The sequence below is a fragment of the Cricetulus griseus genome, chromosome 4 (assembly GCF_003668045.3).
Source record: "Cricetulus griseus strain 17A/GY chromosome 4, alternate assembly CriGri-PICRH-1.0, whole genome shotgun sequence".
NCBI lineage: Eukaryota > Metazoa > Chordata > Mammalia > Rodentia > Cricetidae > Cricetulus > Cricetulus griseus.
This window is the reverse complement of record NC_048597.1, coordinates 201,541,069-201,564,480: the sequence shown is the minus strand read 5'-3', so window position 1 is coordinate 201,564,480 and position 23,412 is coordinate 201,541,069. Positions and strand designations below refer to the sequence as shown.

Here is a 23,412-nt window from a genome sequence, read left to right as displayed (position 1 = left end):
AACCCCACGGCTGCTTCTTCCTCAGTCAATTTCTGATGGATGTTGTGAGTCTTGATTTGATAATGGTGTTAAGCCTTGTTTGCACTCTTAGTAAGGCTACTTCTGCATACTGTAAATGGCTAATTTGATGTTTGATGTTTCTATCTGAAACTTCCTGTTTCATTTTTGCTTTTACACACTAACTCAACTCACTCATTTGAAACCAAAAGTAGGGTTTTCACAGGGCATTCTTACACAGAACACATGTCCTCTGCCCTACATGGTTATGTCTTCTGTCTATGTGCTTACATTAATCTCCGTTCAAGAAAAACAAATTCTGTAGTCACAACACGCCCAAGGTCAAATTTTCATTTATCATTAAGGGAGTATGTGCAATCATTTATTTATCTGTTATTTAATCTGTGGTGACTTGCTAGAGATTGCAACACTTCCATACACGCAGACACTACTTAAACGTTGGCTACAAAAGCCAAAGTAAGTAATTCAACACAATATATTAAAACAGATCACACCAGCAAGTGGCTGTTTTTAATCATGCACATGAAAATTTTCAAAGTAAACTTACTAAACTTAGTATCCTCTCAAAACCTCTCAATAAATGGTAATCAGAAGACTTGAATTCTCACTTGCAACATGGAAGTTCAGCCATCCACAAGGCTGAGATACATGGATAGGACACAGAGAATGCTTTTTCAGCTCTAAGCTGTGCATGAGCTTTCAGAATGTTTCACAGCATGATCATGGTGAGGCTGGGATACCTCCTGTCTATAGCAGCATTGTTCACACCTCCTGTCTATAGCAGCATTGTTCACACCTCCTGTCTATAGCAGCATTGTTCACACCTCCAGTCTATAGCAGCATTGTTCACACCTCCTGTCTATAGCAGCATTGTTCACACCTCCAGTCTATAGCAGCATTGTTCACACCTCCTGTCTATAGCAGCATTGTTCACACCTCCTGTCTATAGCAGCATTGTTCATACCTCCAGAATTCAGGTAGCGTTTACCAATGTGCACTACAGGGTACTTCTCCGCGAGTCGCTTATCCGGCCACAGAATCCCATCAGCAGCGAAGACAATTTTGTGATTTGTCTTTTGGAACTTTTTAAGGACTTCTTCAGGCCCACCAGCAAATACAACATCAAAACTGTTTTAAAAAACAAAACAAACAAGCTTTACAATTCAATGTTCAGAATTTAAACAGAGAACCAAGAAAAAGAAATCCCTAAAAAATGAGAATCTAGAATCTGTATAGGATTAACACATCTGTTTAGAGAACATGCCAAATAACCTCCTCCCAATTCACATCATATGGACCGCATCTGATTACGGGTTTACTCTACATTTACAAATGAAATACAAATATCTGATAGTTTTCATTATAGTAGATAATAGCTTATCTCCAAAAGAAAAATTGTAAGTCAAGGTGCAAATGTTTTGTAGGCACAGACATAAACACTTATAAAAGTTTCCACCTTAACAGTCATATATTTCAGTGACATGTGTACCAATCCAGTATTATCTCTGAGAAACTGGTTTTGACAAATGTCTCACATTGATATAGTATGCATTTTATAACTGTTATACTATCTAATATGGACTCTTAACCCGGACAAGTTCATCTTTTTAAATCTCCACAGATTTGAGTCAAAGTAAAAATTAATAGTATATTTTAAGGTCTAATGTTTTACCATTTTTTTTCCTGGACTTTATTTGTTCGGAGCTAACTTATTGAATCACAACATAACAGAAAATTAACTGTAAAAACTACTATGAGGAATGTAAACTCTCCGCAGAAAAATCCCAGCTTACGCAACCTCAAATTTACCTGTATTCGCTTTTACATCAGTGAACCTGAAAGCCAAATGCCTGAAGGACACTAAGATAATGGTTATCTTAGGCAGCAACATGAGGGCAAGCTCATGACCTTGAGTTCTGCAAAGGGCTCCTTAGTAGCTAACACTTCAGATGCACGGTGAGGACTTGTCAAGAAACACATAGCTGCTCCATCTATGGATGCTCTCTGTATTTACTAGATATGTATATATAAGATTTAGTAATTTATAATCTAATGTGTTTGTATTATTTTATCAAAATATAGCACATTATTGCTTATCTCTATGATATATTTTTTAAAAGCCAAAAATATCTGAAGTTTACGTTCTCCATTAGGCTCTTAGCAGAGACAGTACCTGTCCCCTTACTCAAAGGTTACAAATGAGGGCGGACATGTAACTCCAGGTACAGCATTAGGCTAAGGCAAAGGGAGCCTGAGTTTGAGCCCCAGTATGGTGCCCAAAAGTTACCATTTGGAAAGTGAATGTCTTTCATCTTAGAAACTCTAGTGAAGGAGAAAGATATAACTATATCTCAGACTATTAATGAAGTCAATAGTTTATAAAAGGAGAAAGTATGATGTTTAATTTGATAATTTATCACTTTATAAACATTACTTTTAAAATGCAATTATTTTAATGTACATAAAAAGTATTTTCATACAATTCAAGTAAGAATATCACTTTGGTTAAAACTGTAAAGTATTTCCTTTTTGTTTTGTTTTGTTTTGTTTTGTTTTGTTTTGTTTTGAAAAAAGGTCTTATGTAGCCCAGGCAAGCCAAGAGCACGCTATGAAGTTCAGGGCAGCCCTGAACTCATGATCCCACTGCCTCCACCTCCCAAGTGCTGGCATTACTAGCAGGTGCCACCGCACACAGCTAAAAAGGTACGGTGAAATTTTTCCTTTTTCATTCTAGCAGGTGTCATTTCTGTTTAAATTCCTCCAAAAATGACTTTGCGCCTATTTTAAAACTTCTCAAAAAGAAGAAAGTTTTTCTACTTAAAATTATTTGAACCACAAAAATGTAAAAAAAAAAAAAAAATCAAAAAAAAACGAATGCACAGAGGTCATAAAAATAATTCTCACAGGAACTCAGTGCATTTAAATATGAAGAATAAAATAAAACTTTCCATCCACATTTAGGCATGGTAAATAGCCCTAAGTCCTGCAAAACCCATAAGGTTGGACCCAGACATGCCACAGTTCTATCTCTAACAGGTCTTTGTGACTTTTACGAGTGTTTGTTCTTTTATGAGTTATTTTTGTGGTACCTTCAACCACATAGTTACCCAGACTAGATGAAATTACGTCATTCATCCTGGACTCATTCCTTTTCTTTACTGCTTCCATCAAAATGGTGTTTGCCTTGTCTTACTGATTCCACTTTACATCTACTGTTCAATTCCTCTCCCAGAAGACAATGACCCAGATTGAATTACAGACTCTACAGGCTACACGTGCATCCTCCCAGAGATCTGCCACCCCCGCCATACACACTCCTTGTTCAGAAAGTCTAAAGCTTTCTTGAAGGTGCCACACCCCAGAGTCAATTGCTATGCCTGAAATAAGAGTCACTAAATATTTATATTAGCCTGCATAAGACACTGGACTCTGAAGGCCATATAAACTGTCAAAAGAAATTTCTTTCTGTCAGGCTGGTACAAAAGAAATCACAAACAAGATCTAAGCAAATATAGATCCCCGAGTTACAGAACAATATTTGGCCACACAAGACCAATTAATGTGAACCTGTTCTTTAAAATAGTATCTAAGTGAATCACACTCACACAAATAGTCTCCAGGTACTATCCTATTCAGAACCTACTCTCAAGTGTGTCTTCATAATGAACATCTACTTAACATGTATTTTCTAACTGGATCAAAGCCATTGGCCTTCCAGGCCCATTTCCAATGTCAACTCCTCCAGACACAAACAGGACAGAAAAACACCATTTATTTCCAGTCACCTCATTAGCCTTTCTGTCTCCTTACCCACCCAAATATCCATTCTATTTCATGCACCTACAAAAAATGCCTCTCTTAAGCCAGGCTTCACATTCTCCTGTATCAGCTGAATTCATGACTTTATAATCTGCACAGGCCCTTAGAATCTCAAAGATACTCAGTAAATGTCTGTTGAACAAATGAGTGACTCAAGAAATAAATGAACTGCATCACATCTAAACAAGAAGTAAAGGCTATTGGGTAGCCTAGGAGAAAAGCCACAGATGTCTCTTGTAACTCTGTCATTTCTCCCTAATCCAAAATTTTACTGATCATTACATGCATAGAATTAAACAAAATTATAATCACCTGAATGATTAGCTATAAGATACAGTCTGAAATAAAGTCTAACAAAACGAAACAGATGCAGGCCACACCTGAAAACTACGTGTCTCACGTCTCCCCCTCAGATGTATTTTGGTATTTCCAGAGACAGACCCTGATGCAACTGTATGGAACCTTTAGTACCTGCAACACACACAGACACAGTCACACACCACACAGAGACATACGCAAAGACACACAGACACGGAGACACACACACAAACACCAGCCACAGCTATCACATGCTGACAAAGCCTTTGTAGATCATGTGCTTCTCCCCCACAGCTGCATTCCCATGATTATACTCACTAAAGCCAGTGAGTACTGTCAAGAACATACAGTGTGAAAAATGAAAACGTACCCATTTCCTACTTAATTTTTTAGCACATTTACACCAATGAATTGACCACAGTGAACTAAGTTTAAAGAGACAGCTAGCAATCTCCATCATTCCTAGAAAAAAGAAACAAGGAACTGCGGCGTGTTTTGCTTCTTCCCTACTGATAAAATGAAACACTGCCCATCACTAATGACAAGCTGCTTCACGTCTACACACTTAGGTTGTCACTGCTGCCAGGGAGGAGGTGTCATCAAAGAAATCTGCTTTTCTAGGTAAAACCACAGGGATTGCTTTTAAAGCTGTGCTCTCAGGAATACCCAGCTGGTCCCTGACAGTTTGTGGAGAACCACACCTTCCTTAAATACTCTGGTCTTTTCCAGCAAGCGTAGTCTTAAATACAATGCAACTGAACCACACTGACTTGCCCCAGGCTATGGGTGTCTTATAATGCCCCTCTCCTGTGTGTCAGAAACAGCTGGGCTCCTCACACTGCCAACTCTTCAAGAGTAAGTCTTACAAGCAAGGGAAGAAAGGAGGCTGGGAAGGGAAGCATAGAGGAAACCCAAGGTTACCCAAACTCAGGGGCTCAGGAACCTACAAATCATTGCTAGCTTCTAAGAGGTTGCTTGTTCAAAGATTATCTGCCTCTAATCAACGTCCGAATTTGCTTGTGTCAGGTTCAAGCTCGGTGACGTGAGTACAAGAAATCTGTGCTCTGTGCTCAATATGCATGTGCAGAAAATGTCACGGTACACAAGCTATACTGTAAGCTATATCGTATCGGTCGTATCACAATTCATCTTGCAATAAAAGGTACATATAGGAAAACAAAGTTTTAGTTTGGAAGATAATCAAAGTCCTGGCATGAAAATGTTAAGTGTTGACAGCACTGAGACATCACTATTTATAATTCTATGGCAAAGCTTAGGCCATCCTCACACATTGTGTTTCCAAAGCACTACCACATTTATTGTCATCTACAAATAATGTGTCTCTGCATTTGAAATGAGAAAAAAAAAAAAAAAGATTTAAGATGACTTTCCTACACCAATGAGGTGAATTCAATAGAATTTAAAATGAATCATCAGTAGCCACACTATAAAAATGAAAAAGGAAGACACAAGGAACTGTATACGGTGCTACTTGGTGTTCTTTTTTTGTTTTTTGAGACAGGGTTTCTCTGTGTAGCTTTGGAGCCTATCCTGGCACTCGCTCTGGAGACCAGGCTGGCCTTGAACTCACAGAGATCTGCCTGCCTCTGCCTCCAGAGTACTGGGATTAAAGGCGTGCGCCACCAACACCTGGCTCGACTTGGTGTTCTTAAAGTTAAGGAAAGATTTTAGATATTTCAAACAAATTAGGAGAATATGGCAGTATACAAAATGGCATTTGTAGATTAGGGGGATGGCTCAATGGCAGATTGAATGCTCTGGGTGTGTAACCCTTTGGATTTCAGCTCTAGCTCAAAAATAAATATACTCAAATAAATGTATGCCTGAAAGGTTCTTTGTTCTTCACAGCACAGAGTCTCGTGTCTACCTTGTATTTATAACTAGATATTTTTGTTCATAGTTAAACAGAACCCATTTGGTTGTCTCCCTCAATTTTGTACTCAAGTGTGATCTCTGCTGCACCTATAACTATTTCACAAAAATGTTAAACTAGGCCCTTTTTTTCTCATTAGTTTTTATTATAATTCATCATCTCTAATATGTTACAAGATTGGCCCAGATTGTGATTTTTCATGCATAATAAATTTATTTTACATAGAAGAAAAGTTTCTGTTAATGAAAAATTGAATACAAAACAATCTAGCTTTTAAGTTGGGGCTTAGAAACAGAGGTTGCTTATTGGAGAAACCAGTTATTAACTGAGGAAAATGCAATTATTACAATAATGACACTTTGCAGTAAAATAACTCAACAATTAAACCTTAGTCACAAATTTCAATCTTTAAAAATAATATAATGTAGATGGGAAAACCCACAGACTATTTCTCTTACCATTCAGTAAACAAGATAACCAGATCCTCCTGACTGGCGTATTGTGCCATGGCTTCTTTCATTAACCTCACCTTCTGGCCCCCTCCAATACTGTTAATTCCATCACCACCTCTCCACTCTTGCCCTTGACCAAGAACCTATAAATGAAATCAAGAATTCATCCTGAGAAAATGTTAATGGTAGTAACAGCATAAAAACATCAAAAGAAATGTGTACAGTAACCCACTATATATTCATAATTAAAACACAATGCTAGAGAAAAAAAGAAAACCAATTCATGGGCAGGTCATAATTTTTCAGTGCCACCCACCACTAACATGCCATTCCAAACATTTCAAAAGCGGACTCTAACCCATAGAAGTGGGCTCATATTATCTTATTCTTGCTTTTCAGATTTAAATGAAGAAAACTTCTAACCTAACAAGTCTCAAGATTGAAAGATAAATCATACCTTCACAGTATAATTGAAATACTTGGCTGAGTTCATAAATCGGTGGAATCCATCATTTTCTTTTGTTGCTACTGTTATGACTAATAATTTATCTGTAAAAACATAAACAAGAAGGCTTAAGAAACTAAGCAATAAATAAGTGATACAAATGTGATGACTTTTACGACTCTAGTATAAGATTTTATGAGGAGGAGTAGAAGTAAGACTTTTTCTACAATCTGCTTTCAATTTGTTAAGTTTATTTTAGAGGAAAAGGATTAGATTTGCAGTTAGGTCAACCAGTGTCACTGCCGAGGGCTTGCTAGGAAGTGACATGAAATTATGCCTCAAGGCTGAGATGGTTTGTAGGTAATAGTGTACCTGGGGGATAAAGTTGGAGCTACAGAAGTTTAACCCTTACAGGCGAAATAGACATTTGTGAAAACTTTTCTTCTGTGTTTGAAGTATCTCTTCAGAATCCATTCTCCATGAGCCACTAATGAACTTTATTTACCATTAAAATAATTTCTTGCTACATGGCTTCATCATTGAATAACCCACCTGAAATGTCTATTTTTCAGTAATTCTTTATTTAGTGTTATCTAAATTAACTAATCAAAGGCATTCCTGGGAGATAATGAAGTTTGTAATCACTATAGTGAATTATGGAGTGATAGCATTTAATTAATTTAGTCACAGGCTAAAACAGACAAACTAACATCTCAACATTGTAAGCACAAAGCTATCCCACTTAATTCTGCAAGGCATAGAGCTACAAGAAACCCGAAAACGTCCTGCATGAACCCTAAATCATACACATCTTTAGTCACAGAATTTATGGAACATAGGAATCAGTTAATAAACTAAGGTAATGCTGCATCTCAAGTTCTAAAAATGACTTACTAAAGAAAATCAGTGTAATAGAGATAAAATAAACATTTCATCAATTCAAACCAAAAGGAAAACCATTTCCCTCAAAATAAATAATGCAATTTTAGATTCTGATTAAAAAGAAGTGTATCTTACAAAATTTTTGGTTTAATAAATAAATGTTGCAAATAAAATAAAACCATTTATTAAGGGTGTGACCATCTGAGTGTGGTAGTTTGAATGACAATGGCCATCATTGGCTCATGTATATTTGAAGGCTTAGTCACCAGGACATGGAACAGCTGAGGAAGGACTAAGAGTTGTGGCCTTGACAGAGGGAGTGTCTGTCTCCTGTCTCACCCCTGCTGCTCCACTTTACAACTACCAAGTTGTAAAGCTCTCCACTACTGCTCCAGCTCCATCCATACCTTTCTGCATCCCACCATGACTCTTACAGACTACCTAAAACTGTAGGCAAATCCCTAATTAAACACTTTCTTTTGTAAGATTTGCCTTGATCATGTTTCTTCACTGCAATAGAACAGTACTAAGATACTGAATAAAGATATCTTAAAGATATTTATTTTTTTTTAATTACTATTTTTAGAGAACAAAGTTTTCCAGGGCTGGAGAGATGGCCAAGCCTGAGTACCTGAGCTGGATGTCTAAAACCCAAGGAAGGATGGGTACAGCAGCAACACATGGGTCTGTAATCCCAGCATGCCCACAGGGGAGACACAAGACCCAGGCAGGAGAAACTGCAGAAGCTCTTGGCCAGCAGGCCATATGCAGTAGTGACAGCACCCAGACTTTGTTTATGTTCAAGATTTATTTATTTTTTATTTTCTGTGCATGGGTGCTTTTGTCTGCATATGTGTATATCTACCACATGTGTGCCTGGTACCTGTGAAGGCCTGAAGAAGGTGTCAGATCCCCAGGAACTGGAGTTACAGAGAGTTGTGAGCTTATGTGTGGATGCTGGAAATGGAACCTAAGTTCTCTGTAAGAGCAGCCAATGCTCTTAACTTCTGAACCATCATCTCTCTAGCCCAAGACACAAACTGAATCAAAGTGGGAGGAGGAGGACCAACACCCCAAGTTTGTCCTCTGGCCTCTATACAAGAATGCTGTGGCATGACTATGCCCTCACATGCATACACACATGAACACAAACATAAACAATATACTCATACATATAAACACAAAAGCTAAATAGAAACAAATCAGCTTCACTTTTAATATTTCAAACATGGCTTCACTGATTAACCATTTGGCAAGCCACTATTCATAGTTCATGTTAAAACAGAGGACCAGGTATTATGGAGTCAAAGAAAATACTTTATAAGGGACCCTTTTCTATAATGATTTTAAACTATTTTTCCTACATACATCAAAAACTGATACAAGTTCAGAGATTTGACTGGACTGATTGTTACATCTACCATCACTAGTATACATTAATAACAAGAATTTTATCATCCTTGATAGGACTCATAATTCCGTGAGATCATTAGGAAAATAAAGATGTTAGTGAACTCCATAAAAAAATTACAAGTGACATCGTCTATCAACAATATGACAAACGGAGACCCTTATTGCTTCTGTACTGTTGCTAATAACGAACACACAATGTACACAACTTTCTAAAAGGCAGGTGTGTCTTATTATTACCCACAGACAGATGCCTTCTCACCTGGAGCTCAACATCGCTATTAAGAGAAATGGACCTTATTAATTAAAGTGCTGATGTGAACCACTCAAAAACTTTCAAAAACCAAATCAAGACCTCAATTTAAGTGCAGGAGAGATGACTCAGCTGTTGAGAGTACATATTGTTTTTACACTCTCCAGTTCTCTCCCAACACTCTCCAGAAACTGCAATTACAAACTCATTAGAACAGTTAAAATTTACGATCAAATTCTCTCCAACTAGACTGTATTCCAAAAAGTCATGATGCCTTCAACCATTAAGTAGGTCACCAAGTTTTTAGTGGTATTGAGTAGCCCATGGATTAATAAACATTAACTTTATTTTCAATTGACACATTAAAGCATAAAATTATAAAATTGTACATATAATGGAGTACAAGAAAATTTTTCATATATATATATATGTATATATATATATATATATATATATCATGTATAAACATTTTTGACTAAGTGGATTCAGGGACAAATTATAATATATTACATGTATACATGTACATAATCATTTTCAACAAAATACATAGCATTATCTGGCAATCACTGATAAAGAGAATAAATTTAAATAGGATAAGTGACTTAGCTAATACCACCAAATAAGTTATTCGAGGAGCAAGGAGGACAATGTTAAAGTTAATCTGTAAAGTTCATTTGCTTCCAGTGTTTTGGGTGGTCTCACTTGGCAAAGGCTCAAAGAGCAGAAAGCAAACTCTGGAATGTCATGTGAGCAGAAAAGGAAGGGCAACCCTGAGACTTCCTTCTTCAGAAAGGCCTGCTTGGAGGGCTGATCTCAGTGGTGTTTGGAAATTTGGATCCCAGATATTGTCTACAACATTTCCAAGGGGACCACCCTATTCTGAAGAATTGATCAACCTAATCTGTCCAATGTGTTCTTTGCTGACTAGCTGATTTTCTGCTGGATTTTGTAATTGTGGTAAGAAGCCTGGGTATGTCATGTGCCTCAGTGACAGCGGGGCACTGAGTCACTGCCAGGCTAACCAGGTTATCAACATCTCATGCATGCAGGCTGCTGGGAAACTGAACCCCAGATTGTCTGACTTCACCAGGAAAGGCTGGATGACCCCCATGGTCCTCCACGAGTGCTGCATCTGCTTTGTGCCACCCTGATCCATTCAGAGATGTGAGGATAACTAGAGCTGAATCCCCAGTCTTCCTGGTGCATCCCTGAGAGCTAGGTGTAGGAAGTCCTGATACACTCAACAAAGCCAACTGGCTAGTTATGTGATATGACTGTCCATCATTTCAAGACTCAGAATCCAGGGAAGACTGCTAATAGATGCCAGAATCAGAATTAATGCAAAGGCAAGCATTCCCTAGTCACCCATTGACAGCCACTTACTCTCAGTATAATTATTACTCTCAGTATAATCATTATTATCTCAGGGACAGAATAACACTGTCCACTTCTTACACTCCACTTCTTCCAAAGGAAAAAACAAGGTATTGTAAAGAGAAAAAAAAGACTTTCCAAGAATCCTGCAGCTAGACAGTAACCAATTCAAGAGTAAATTTAGGATACAAATTACAGAAACATAAGGTTTTGGTTTTTTTTGGGGGGTAGGGGGCTGGAGACATGACCCAATGGTTAAGAAGAGCACAACTGTTGACACCTCCAGCTCCAGCTCCGAGTGATGTGAAGCCCTCTCTGGTCCCAGAGAGCACTTGCACACATGGTGTACATTCACAGAAACAATACGTAGAAATAAAAAAAAAAAAAAAAAAAACCTTAGAAACATCTTTTCCTAGGTCTTACAGTACCACTTTGTTGCTAAGTACTGAGCCACATAAGCAATCTAACAAACTAAAGGCTTTGCAGTGTAGGCGGCTAGGGAGTAACTTTTATTTTGTGAAATTGTGAAACTCAGGACAAAAGGGCTTCAAGAGCAATTCTTTGAATAAGTTCAAAAGGACAATAGGAGACAAGGGGACATTTTCATCTGTACTTTCACACTCAGCGGCATGATGCAAAGACAAGTAGTGTGTAGAGGGATGTGCTAGTAGTCGGGTATGAGTCAGCTGTCACCCACTTATCTTTCTCAGCACCCTGCTTATTACAAGCATGGGAAATTCACAGACTAACCAGGAGAAGCTGATTGACACAGCAATGTGCACACTATATGATAATTTATTTTAGGCAGAAGGCAGTAAGTTCTTTCTGCCAGATAAACTCTTCAGGTACCAGAAGAGGCTACCTGACGAAAGTTTCAAGAAGTGACAGACATCCCTGAGGTCATTATGAGGGTTCTTCACAAACACTTCAAACCATAACACACTTCTATAGACTTATTTCACATAAAACTGAACACATCCTAGAACTAAAAACTTAAAAACATGTATTATATATGTACTGTTTCCCCTGATATACCATTTTTCTGAATATATATATACATACATATACCCATTGTAGGTAGCCATACAATTACTGGAAGACTAACTTTCAGAAACCTATGAAAGCTTAAAGAGATTTTCAAGTATCCTGGTAGATTTGTTACACTGCAAATAAAATCAAAATTAGTATATTTTATAGTAAAAATGATTATAGGTAAAGATTGAAACTATAAAACTATCCTACTATGACATGTAATTTTTACATAAAATATTGTTGGCCACATACTTTATATCAATGATAAAAAAAACCCACTGATCACAGAAATTAAAATGAGAAAAACTGATCATAATACAGGGACAAGTTTAGGTTAATCCATGCCCTTGTTCCAACAATATTCACATGCCTAAGAAAAAGATTCATAAAACTTGAGGCACATAGCTTATTTAATCTGTACAAAATGCACTTCATTAAGAATTACTTTTAAGCACCCCTTGCCAGCATCTGATACTCCCTCGCCATTCCTCTAGGCCCACACTTCTGCTTTTCTTCAATTACTCAGACTTGAATGTTAAAAGGGCCCAAACTCACTCAATGTGATCAAGAACAGGGAAGGCAATCTACACCCCCACATCCATAGTAATCCCTTCCCAGAAACATGAAAATAAACATCACACAAGAATTAGAAAGCAGCCAAAAACTAGTTACAGAGATCCAAATAAATTCCTTCTGGAGTTTACAATGTGAAACCAAACTCAGACACCAAGGAATGATCATGCTAAAGGAGGCTGTAATTCAAGCAAGCAAAACCCGAGTTAATATTTTAAATGAAAACAAACAAAGAAACAAGCAAAACACAAAACCTCAGGAACTTGAACACAGGCTCAAAAATAGCCAATACATGCCAAAGGAGGCAAAGAAAACAGCCATGTTCACAAGGCAGGTGGCATTTGTCAGCTGCTTCCGGGGTGTGAAAATTACAAGACACTAGTAAGCTACAGAAGTTAAGCGTTGACTGTGTGAAGTTTGACCAGGGTGCCAAGAGATCTGTAAGTCATGCCAAACAATAACAGTTGAGGGACTGAATTCTTTCTACTTGTAGAAGAGAAAAAAAGAAACAAGCACTGTTTGTGGCAACTCATTTCACTTAAAAGGGGGGGAAAGGGACCTTTTTTCAGTATAATTTTAGAGATCTGGCTGCAGTGGAAGGGGAGTAATTAATTGAGGAAGATCTGTCAATACCAAGAACAATAAGAGATATCCCAAGATAAATGAGCTACATAAGAAAACTGTGTGTTCTATCCCTTAGATACAAGAAACACAATGCAATTTTTCAGAATTTATGACAGCATATTTGATACCTCCAAACATCATAAAATGTGAACACTAGATGTAATTCTAATGTCCATGAAACAAGGAGCTGCCAACCACCAGTCCAAAAGAAACACGAGACATTATTCAATTCCAAAGCTTCAGAGGCATAAACGGTCTCCAAGAAAGAAAGATGTACTAGAGAAGAGAACTTCCTTCTAGCAGAGCGGAGTGACCCATCTGCAGGCCAAATGCCTCATCAGAGACTTCCTAAAACTGAAACACATTTGACCTGTTCTGTTTATTCTGTATTTTATGCAAGCACCAAAAATATTCCCTATGCTCATGCACAAGGGACACAATTTAGGGACCAGGACAAAAGAGCCACAGATATAGATAACACACATCCCCACCAGCTTACACACTTGTAAGAACGGCCCTGCAGCAGAGGTGGCATTCAGCTGTGCTGAACCTAAGAGACCATGCTCTACCAGAATGTTCTAATTTAAAAAGATCCAAAAACATGTGCTGCTGAATCTGATACAAATGAAGTCCTAAACTTCACTGACCATCTTCAGTTACAATGGGATAGCTGTTTCTTCTGTCCTGCGTTTCTATGAGAACACTACGGAATCATTTTTAAAGGGCTGACCTGTCAGACTGGGAATGTTGTTTCTTGGCTCTTAGAGAGCTTATTTAGCATGCTCAAGGCCTGACTTCAATTCCTACCACAACAAGCCTAAGAAATAGAAACAGTTGATGAGGCTCACCCTGTCTACCTTTATGTAAAAACAAGTCCATTCAATTAAGCAGCACCTCAGCCTCAGTCTGTCTGTAAGGTTTTCAGCATCAATTCCAGGAAGTCAGAATCTCCGTTACTTAAATTCACATTATTCAGAAGAAGCCGAATAAAGATTCATGAAAGAAATTACTAACACTATGGACTAGTGTATTAGATGATAATTTGGGGCTAAAAAGGTGGCTCCCATATGACTCTTAATGCCCCCATTACAGATTGAGGCTCTAGGGAATTACTAGAGTTGCCACAAAAATCATCTGTATGCTATAGTACCAAGCATCACACTCTTACCTTACTCAGAAAGTTAACAATCTTTGGAGTGTTTCAGAAAGGGTAATAAACCATGCCAAGTCAAAGATTTTTAATATATATACATAGACCTGGAGCAATGGTTCAGTGGTTAAGAGGACAGCTCTTAAGAGCACAGATTTGATTCCAAGCACATACATGGTGAGGCTTATAACTCCAGTTCCAACAGATCTGACACCTTCTTCTAGAGTCTGTGAGTACCAGGCTCAAATTGGTGAACAGATACACGTTTAGGCAAAACATTCACGCACATAAGTTTTGAAAATATTTAAAATAAATATTATATGTGTGTATATGACTGCTATTTCCTTCTTTATAATTTAGCTTTAATAATGATGAGATTAAAATACCTTTTCAGCAAAGAAAATGGTTCTGCTGCCTGCTTCTAGATCCCAATGCCACACAAGTGGGTATTCTTACACATGAGCACACTGTACATGCTAATTCATATTTTCTTTTTTATAGGCTTTGCATGCATTTCCACTGTTTTCAAATGGAACACAACAGTATTATATTGTTTACTTAAACTATAACTTATTTAGCCAGTACGCTGGTGACTTAGTTAAGCTGTTTCTAAAACACTGCTATCCTTTAAGAACATTTAAAAGGATTCAACTGATCTTGTTATATATAATTTTGCATATAGATTATATCTGTACAATAAAGTCCAAGTTCAATCCTATTATGATTTGAAACTTCAATATTCCACAAAAATACACAGCAGCTGGCCTCTATCTGTTGGCATGGATTTGGGAACTTTTAAGAGATTTGGTTAGCCTGGAAGTGACATTTTGAGAGTAATAGCTTGGCTCTGCTTCCTGATCAAACACAGATGGAGTCACTCCTTCTGCCATCCCTTCCCTACCAAAAGGGACAGAAATCCTCTGAAAGCACACCTGGAATAACTCAGTCCTCCCTTAAGCTGCATGTAACTGGTATGTTGCCACAGAAACAAGAGAATTAATGAGTGCAGAAAACTGGTATAGAGAATCAGGGTTTTCAGGGTGTGATGAACCTGAACACATAGTTCACGGCCCTTTGGAACAGCTTTGTGGGAGATGTTCCAGTGCAGACACAGAAAACCCAGAGTGCTGTGGAACACTGACAGAAACATGCATGGTAAAGACCACGCTCATGTCACTGTTTCAGGCAGTGACAGAGACTCCAGGAAATTAGGCTGGAGGCCACTCTGGTTATATTCTGACTATGTTCTGCCTGGAAATCTGAATGAGGCTGAACTCTAAAGCAATGAGCTCATTCATTTGGCAGGGTAAATTTCACGACAACATACCACTCAGTCTGTGGCATGATTGCTACTGGTTGCATTTTGTCAGGTTTATAGTGAGAAAGCAAAGCAAAAGGAGAAAACAATATACAAAAAATATGCAGCTTGACAATGAAAGGATGCCATACTTCCTCCATTCTATAAGGAAGGAATGGTATGGTTTAAGAAGTTCCTGTCTCAATTTACAACAGGCTAGAAAGCAACAGCAGTGTTCAAGAAGTATAGTTTACCCTCTTGTAAACTGACACGGAAATCAAAGTGTTTAGTATCGTTCAGTAAATATATATATATATACATACATATATATATATATATATAGTAAATAATGAGTCATAAACAATAGGTCAAAATATTTTATTTCAATCCATTATTCAGGTACCAAAGAGATACAAGGATACATAGCATACATAGTCTGTCTCCAAGTAAAATACTAATTTGATGTGCAGCTCTCAGAAGACACTTTGTTGACTTTAGTGATACACCGGTAACTTATCCCTAAAAAGCAATCACCACACTTGAGCCGGTTTAGCTTTATCCTGAAGAGTACACCACCCTTAGTGTATGTGCTTTTCGGTTTTAAGTTCTATAAGTTGGTCTTTTACTATTCTCCATTAATCACCAGTCCTTTTGTCATATTCCAGTCTTGAAGCTAGAACCTAAGGTAACCCCACCACCACAAGAGGCCATGTGTGCCACATTTAGCCTTAGCATGGTTTGCCAATCTCAAAATCTGCCCACTGCGGAAGCCCACAGGAAGTAAGGCAGCTAACCATCTATTATCTGAAATGTGCTCAAAAGACAGTCTAAACCACAGATGTCACAACATTGACAGATTTTCATCTCCTTGACTGTCCTTTGTCCTGCAGGACACCTTCCAGTTTCTAATACATTCAGAGAAATGACCATGTTATTCTTTCTTGGAACATTGTAGTTCTGGACCCCCATTTCCACTTTGTTTGTTTTTCTATTTCTAGAGACAACTGAACCCTGATAATTCAATGTCAGGTATGGGCAGTCTGTTCCATCAGTTGATAATGTCCTTGACAACTGGTTCTCAGACAGCAGCATGAGGCAGAACTACCCAAGGCCTACATAGAGGCTGGGTCACAATGCTCCTCAATTAATGTATACAGGGAACTGCTAGGGAATAAAGTTCTGTGTGCCAGGAGATACTGATGAAGCTGAATGGGAATTACATTATGCAACTACTGACCTAGGAATGCCAGCAAATATCTACAATGAGATGAAACAAGACAGGGGAGGAATTGAAGACTATTCAGGACTCTTCCACAGAAGAAATAAACTGTAGGTGGGATGATTTAGATAATAAGAAATAGAGGCAAGAGAATCTCATTTTCTGCATTCAGAAGGAAAAGAAATGGTTAAGCGCTTTACTCAGAGAAAAGGCACCTGGAAGACAAGATAAAAAAGACCATGCAGAGCTCTTCTGAGAAGTACCAGGCCCCATGGGGGGTGGTGGAGTGGGGGAATGCTGTTGTGAAAGATTTCCAAGTGAGGAATATGCATACTGAAGATGCCAGAATTTCACCAGCCTCTTTACCGTGTGTTGTGTTCCATCACGTGGCAGACAGTGTCCTGAAGGCTCAGTATTCCAGACTGAGGAAGAGAGAAAACAACCTCTGTTGCCACAGGGCAAACACAAAGCACAGTGTTTCCGCTAACTTTCTGCTCTACGGGACATGGAGAGGAAACACGAGGAGTCATGGCTGCTGCAATTCTGAGTCACACACATGGCACATTGAGAGGGAGGTCTGATGCTAAGGCGGAGAGCCATGCAGATAATATGGGGAAGTTTTCTAGTATGAAGAAATGATAAAGATGAGGTATGCCGTGGTGTCTAGTTTGGGGAAAGACAAGACAGGCATGCACATGCACAGAAGACATCAAGCAAGAGAAGATGTGACATATGCAAAATTCCGAACTGCTCCTGAAGAGCAGAGGGCCTCACAGCTCAATGCAGATTCTAACCTTGACACGGGAAGCTATCAGAATTTGGTGGGAAGGGATATCATAAGAGTTGCCAAGATTAGCATCTGCTAATAGCAATATTAACAATGTTTACTTCCTACTCATTAAGTCCAACTACTAATTCTCTCTCTATTTTACATCAATTACATTGCCCTAAATAAACTGTATCAGAAGTGACAGAATCCCACATTTGGGCCCAGACAATATGGCTCTGGAGACCATGCTCTTAGTGTTTGCTATACTAGGGGGTTTTCTCATCCTCTGACTGAAATTTAACAGGATAACTTGGCTTCACTGAAAGAAGCAAGGATAAATTCAGGCACTGTTGGCTAGGAGCAGGTCTGGAAGAACGCTCTAGGCTAGAGATCATGACTGGAACCAATGAGCAGCAGTGAAGGATGTGAAAAGCAATCAATTTGGGTATGTTTTGAATAATTCAACAGGCTACCTCGTGTATTAAATTGAGGTTGTGAGGAAGGGAGGGAAGAAGAAATCCAAAATTATTTAAGATGACTTGACCAGAATACAAGTGTCCTGCACGGGTAAAATGGGAAGAAAATGTTTAAATTAAAAGTATTTACAGTGACAGTGTAGATCAAAAAAATCTAAATGTCACATTCTCCCTCTGGAATGAAACGTTGACCGAATAGCTTCTCTTGTGTTGGTATTTGTTTGTTCCTAGGAGAATGATGAACAGAAACTAGCAAGAAATCTAAATGTGCTACTGTGGGTTTTACTACCCTGCATGAACAGTGGTGACTGAGCTCATCCCAACACCAAAAGCTTTCTGCACTTCACAATAATTCGAATTTCACCAGACCTGAGCAGAGAGTATGCAGAGACTTCTCATTTTAAACTAGTCTGTGAACTAAACAAGTCATTTGTGCACATGCCTATAAAAATGCACCCCTTTAAATCATTACTAAGACAAGTTTTACAAGGTTTGGAATACATACATTGAAACTTGCCTGGGAAAGAATATCCTGTTGGCAAAAAACACTGATGAGGAATGTTTCCCAGTAAAACATTCATCTGCCTAGCCCGCCACCTTCCCCTGGTCCCTCCACTCTTTGCCTGCTATCCCTACAGTCATATTCAATTAGTTTCTTGCTACAATACATTAGAACTAAATAGCACAGTATCCGAGTGGCCAGCAATTCAAGTAGGGCTCTTGTGGGCAGGAAATGACAACATCCCAAACTCTTGTTGGAGAGTTCAGCCAATATCCTACGTGACCAATTTCTAACAGGCATCCTCAGAACTGCAAGTACTCCAAACATCTCTTACAGTACAGGGTCACCCTGCCCAGTGCTGTAAAGCTTCATCTATGTCTGACTTCTACAGCCTAGAAGCAGTGTTAGCGCTGGTTATGACCTCAGAATTGGTGACCTCTCTCTCCCAGTGTGCCTGGAATGCCTTGATTCCAAGATTTCTCACAGAGGAAACTGGCAATAATTTCATTTAGAACTAAATGGGACAACAATCCAGATTAAACTACGGTGTGTGTGTGTGTGTGTGTGTGTGTGTGTGTGTGTGTGTGTGTGTGTGTGTGTGTGTGTGTGTGTTTCTTTCAATGGATATACAATATGGCTTAAAATAGGAAAAGAAAGTTTCACAAATTCATAAATTACTCTGCATTTTCTTGTTACAACACATTCCCACTATTTAGCAGAACTCCCTGTCCATCATACTATAACTAGAAAAGGCATATGAAGACTACCACATGAGAAGATGGCCAGGCTATTTTTCACACACTTTTGGCTTTAATTTATTTTTTTCTTGTTTTATTTTCTTGTGTGTGTGTGATGATGAGGACTGAACTCAGGGCTGTGCATATAGTAGGCAACGGCTCTACCACTCAGTTACAGTTCTTGGCCCTGGGCCTTTAACTTCTTGGTTCCCATCGTAATATCTGAATGGTCAGGGTACCTGATGCCTCCAGCTTTGCAGCCTGCCTCTCCACTAGCTATCCTCGCATGATTTTAAAAATTTATTTTATACTGAGACATGGAAAGCTCATGCTGTAAATAGCTTTTAATTGCAAGCAGTATAAATATTAGCTGGATTTTAAGGCATGACCAGGAAATAGAGTTAAAAACTCTGTTAAAAAATTTGTGTTCCATGTTTTCACCCATACTAAACTTATCACCCACGTGAAAAGTCTTTAGAGATTTACCTTGTAACTTGTTCAAACTGCATATACACCTCCTATGGAGTCTGTAAAACGGAATTTAAGCATAGGGAGCTTCATCATCATCACCATCACCGTGAAAAGAAAGCCAGACTGACCCAAGAAGCTTCCAGAATGCAACAGTGAAAACGATCTCAAGCTCCCATGGTATCTAGTGAAAGGCATGGAAAAAATTCCAAACTTCTTCTGGAGAAGCACACACAAACAAACAGGCTATCTAGAGATTGCCTTGCCAATGGAAAATAAGGAATAAATGAAGAAAAGAGAACACTCCAAATAACACTCTACAGCAGGTTCATCTTCCTTTGGGGTATAACTTTGAAACCTACATGAACACCTGAGGAATGTTTTAAACTTAAAATACGTCCTAAATGAATGAGTAACTTAGAATCGTAAGGTTACTTTTCTTTTCTTTTTCCTTTATGGTCAGAGGAAAAACTCACGCATAGCAAAGGACTCTTGAAATGTTTAAGGTAAAGGAGCTCTCATACTTAGAGCAAGTCTGGCTCCTAGGCATCAGACTTAACCCCAGGCTCCCCGCTACCTTGGAGTCCTACAACTTATGATTATTTGTTTCATTTCCTTTTTTGTAGCAGTTTTCATTGTCCACTTTGAAACAGCTGCCAGTTCATCCAGAAATGCAATAGGAAGCCAAGAATTACTAAAATTTAGAAGAACACGAACTAACGACCGAAAAACTCTTGAGTTTAAAGAAATGTCCTCCACAGATTTACTTTGAAAGCATGGTTCCTGACTCCATAAACTTAGATACAGTGAAGACAATACATAGTAAGTAACTGCCTACAGAAAACTTAAGGTTTCATGTTGCCTTGATAAATAAGCAAAGGAATTTTTTTAAATATAAGACTTTTTAATATAGAATTAAACTAGAAGGTTAGAAAATAGTTCTAAAGGAATTTATACTAACAGTGAGATCTGAAGAAAAGAAAGGAATTTACCAGGTGAAGAAATGTATTTGCAGGAAAATGGTGTTAAATGTAAACCAGCAATAAACGATGTTCCAGGACCAGACTTCCTTTGTCATTCCTGCTCTTATAGAGTTTGGAGGGCTGATAACAACTTCCCTTGTCATATCAATGATCAAATGTTGCTGTCAGGAAAGTAGTAGCTAAGTTTTAACAACTCAAGTGTGTGTGCGTGCGCGTGTGTGTGCATGTGTGTGTGTGTGTGCGTGTGCGCACTCAAGTGTGCAATGGTTTGTTGAACATGTGTGTGGAAGCCAGATGTCAACAGTTCAAGTATCTTCCTCTGTTGTCTCCCTCCCTATCTTTTGCGACAGTGTTTCTTGCTGAACCTGGGGCTGGCTGTTTCAGCTAGGCTGCCTACCGGGCAGCATGGGATCCACCTATCTTTGCTTGCCAGAGTCAGTGTTACAGATGTGCCACACACCTGGCTTTTATGTAGATGCTGGAGATCTGAACTCAGGTCTTCTTGCTTAAGTACCAAGCACTTGCTTAAGGACCAAGCACTTTACCTGCTTAGCTATCTCCCCAGCCCACAAATTTTTATTTTTCTACTTTTAAAATTTTTAATTAAATGTTTTCTATTCTACACGTATGTGTTTTGCCTGCATACATGTAATTGCACAACCCATGCTTGTTTGGTACTCAAGGAGGAAGTCTAATCCTCTGGGACTGGAAGGTACAGATGGTTGTGATCCACTGTGGGGGTGCTGGAAATCAAACCAGGGGACTCTGTAAGAGTAATCACTGTTCTCATAACTGCTGAGCTATCTCTCCAGTCCCTCAGAATTTTTAATCAAGAATTATCAAGAAAATATTATACCTTTGAAAATACTTTTAAACATGCTGTAACAGAATTACTAGGTATTAGTTAATTAGTTAAAAAAATTCTTTTTAAGATGTGTTTTTATTTTTAACTGGGGGTGGGGTATGTGCATGTGGGTGCAGGTGCCCACAGAGTCAGAGCATCAGCTGTCCCTAGAGTTGGAGTTACAGGCAGACGTGAGTGGTTTGATTCGGGAACTGAATTCAGGACCTCTGCAAGAGCAATATATACTCCTAACTGCTGAGCCATCTCTCGACCCATGAACTGACTCTTTCTACCGATTTCTGTCACCAAGAAAAATACTTTCTGAATCATTAGGAATAGTCTGATGGCCACTATCAAGTGTCAAGATGTGCTCCAGAATCACCTCAGAGATGACCAGGCTAACTGAGGTAGAAAGACACACCCAGTGTGGATGGGCAGCACCATTCCCTGGCCTGGGAGCCTGGAGTATGCAAAAAGGAGGAAGTGGGCTGAGCACAAGAATTTATCATACTTTGCTTCCTGGCTGTGAACACAATGTGACCAAGTCCCTCAAGCTATTGACGCTGTGACATCCCCATCAAAGGAACTATAACTGGATAAACCTTTTCTCCCTAAACTGCTTTTACCAGATGATTTAATCCCAGCCATGGAGGGGGAGGGGTATGAAGAAAAAGAGCTTTCCCTCCTTCACTAAGTAGAAAATTATGTAATGCAATAAATCCCCTTGCTTATTAGCAAAGCTCTCTCGTGCCAAGTTCATTGTCCAGCTGCACTCATCCGTTCTCCACTGATGCCTCTTAAACTATCGTTCTCTTCTTCTCGATGTTTCCCCCCTTTCATCCCTTACTGAAAACTAAGACTAACACTTACCAGCATTGCCTCTAAGCATCCTTTAAACTTTGCATGAGCTTTAGGCTTAGTAGAAAAGATTGTCAGGCACTGAAAAGCCACCCCCAAGAGCTGAAGGGACAGTGGGATAGGAGGAAAGCACTTTCAGGGAGCAGAAATGCCCAGAGCCTCCCTAAAACAAACTGAAACATACAAAGCAATGCCTGCTTTTAAACAAATTTAATTTGTAATAGATAAAAAAACAAAGAAAAAGACAACTTGAAAATAAAGCTTCTAATTACTGTACTGCAACAGAGTATTCAGGAGGAGCGTCAGCCATCAAGTGTGCTAATCTGCATCAAATCAAATATGCTTATGACATTGGAGCAGACCTCAGCTGACTCAAGGGAACCTCAGCAGTGATCTTAGAGCCTTGAAGCCAGCCTCCCCCTTATTTCCAGTTCCCTTGCTGTGACTGTAAGAACTTCCAGGGAATCTAATTTCTCAGTACTAAAACTAAAGTTCTGCAGACTGCTGTGTCCCAACCTCATGGGGTCAGTGACCCACAGCAGCTGTTCCAGATCTTCCTGGAGTTTTACACTCCAAGTCCCTCTACAGAATCTCTGTTTCAGCAGTCAGGTTTTTAACCTTTTAGCACACCAATAAATTAAGCCCTCAGGTAACATCTCAGGGACAAAAAAACATCACGCTTTAGTGTATATACACTTTAGTGATTACTAAAAGTAAAACGGTCACCAAAGCTTCTCAGAAAATTCTGGTCTATCTCTACATTGGAATGTAAGTTAGAGCAGGCATAGTGCAATTTGACTGTGACAACTGAAGCAAATTTAAACATTTAACCTGTCATTTTTGTGCAAACTTCACAGATGCCTTATATCCTATCTTCTCTCTTGTTCATGTGCAATCTGCCTGCAAATTTTATCAGTGTAATGTAGCCCCCTCTCCTGCTCTGATGCCATCATCTCCTCCCTTTGATCATGAACACCCATATTCTAAAGGTCCATATGGCAATCACCTCAGAACT

General features: G+C 38.8%; 1 protein-coding gene across 2 annotated transcripts in view; it reads right to left on the bottom strand.

The window, feature by feature from the left end:
• Positions 1 to 23,412, bottom strand: part of Plod2 (procollagen-lysine,2-oxoglutarate 5-dioxygenase 2) — a 69,867-nt gene that overhangs the window by 29,474 nt on the left and 16,981 nt on the right. For both annotated transcript variants that reach the window (XM_027410945.2, XM_027410944.2), the window contains exons 2-4: positions 6,959 to 7,050; positions 6,508 to 6,644; positions 983 to 1,146 (exon numbers count right to left, since the gene is read on the bottom strand). In XM_027410945.2, the coding sequence (XP_027266746.1) occupies positions 983 to 1,146; positions 6,508 to 6,644; positions 6,959 to 7,050 (393 nt within the window). The remainder of the gene's footprint in view (positions 1 to 982; positions 1,147 to 6,507; positions 6,645 to 6,958; positions 7,051 to 23,412) is intronic.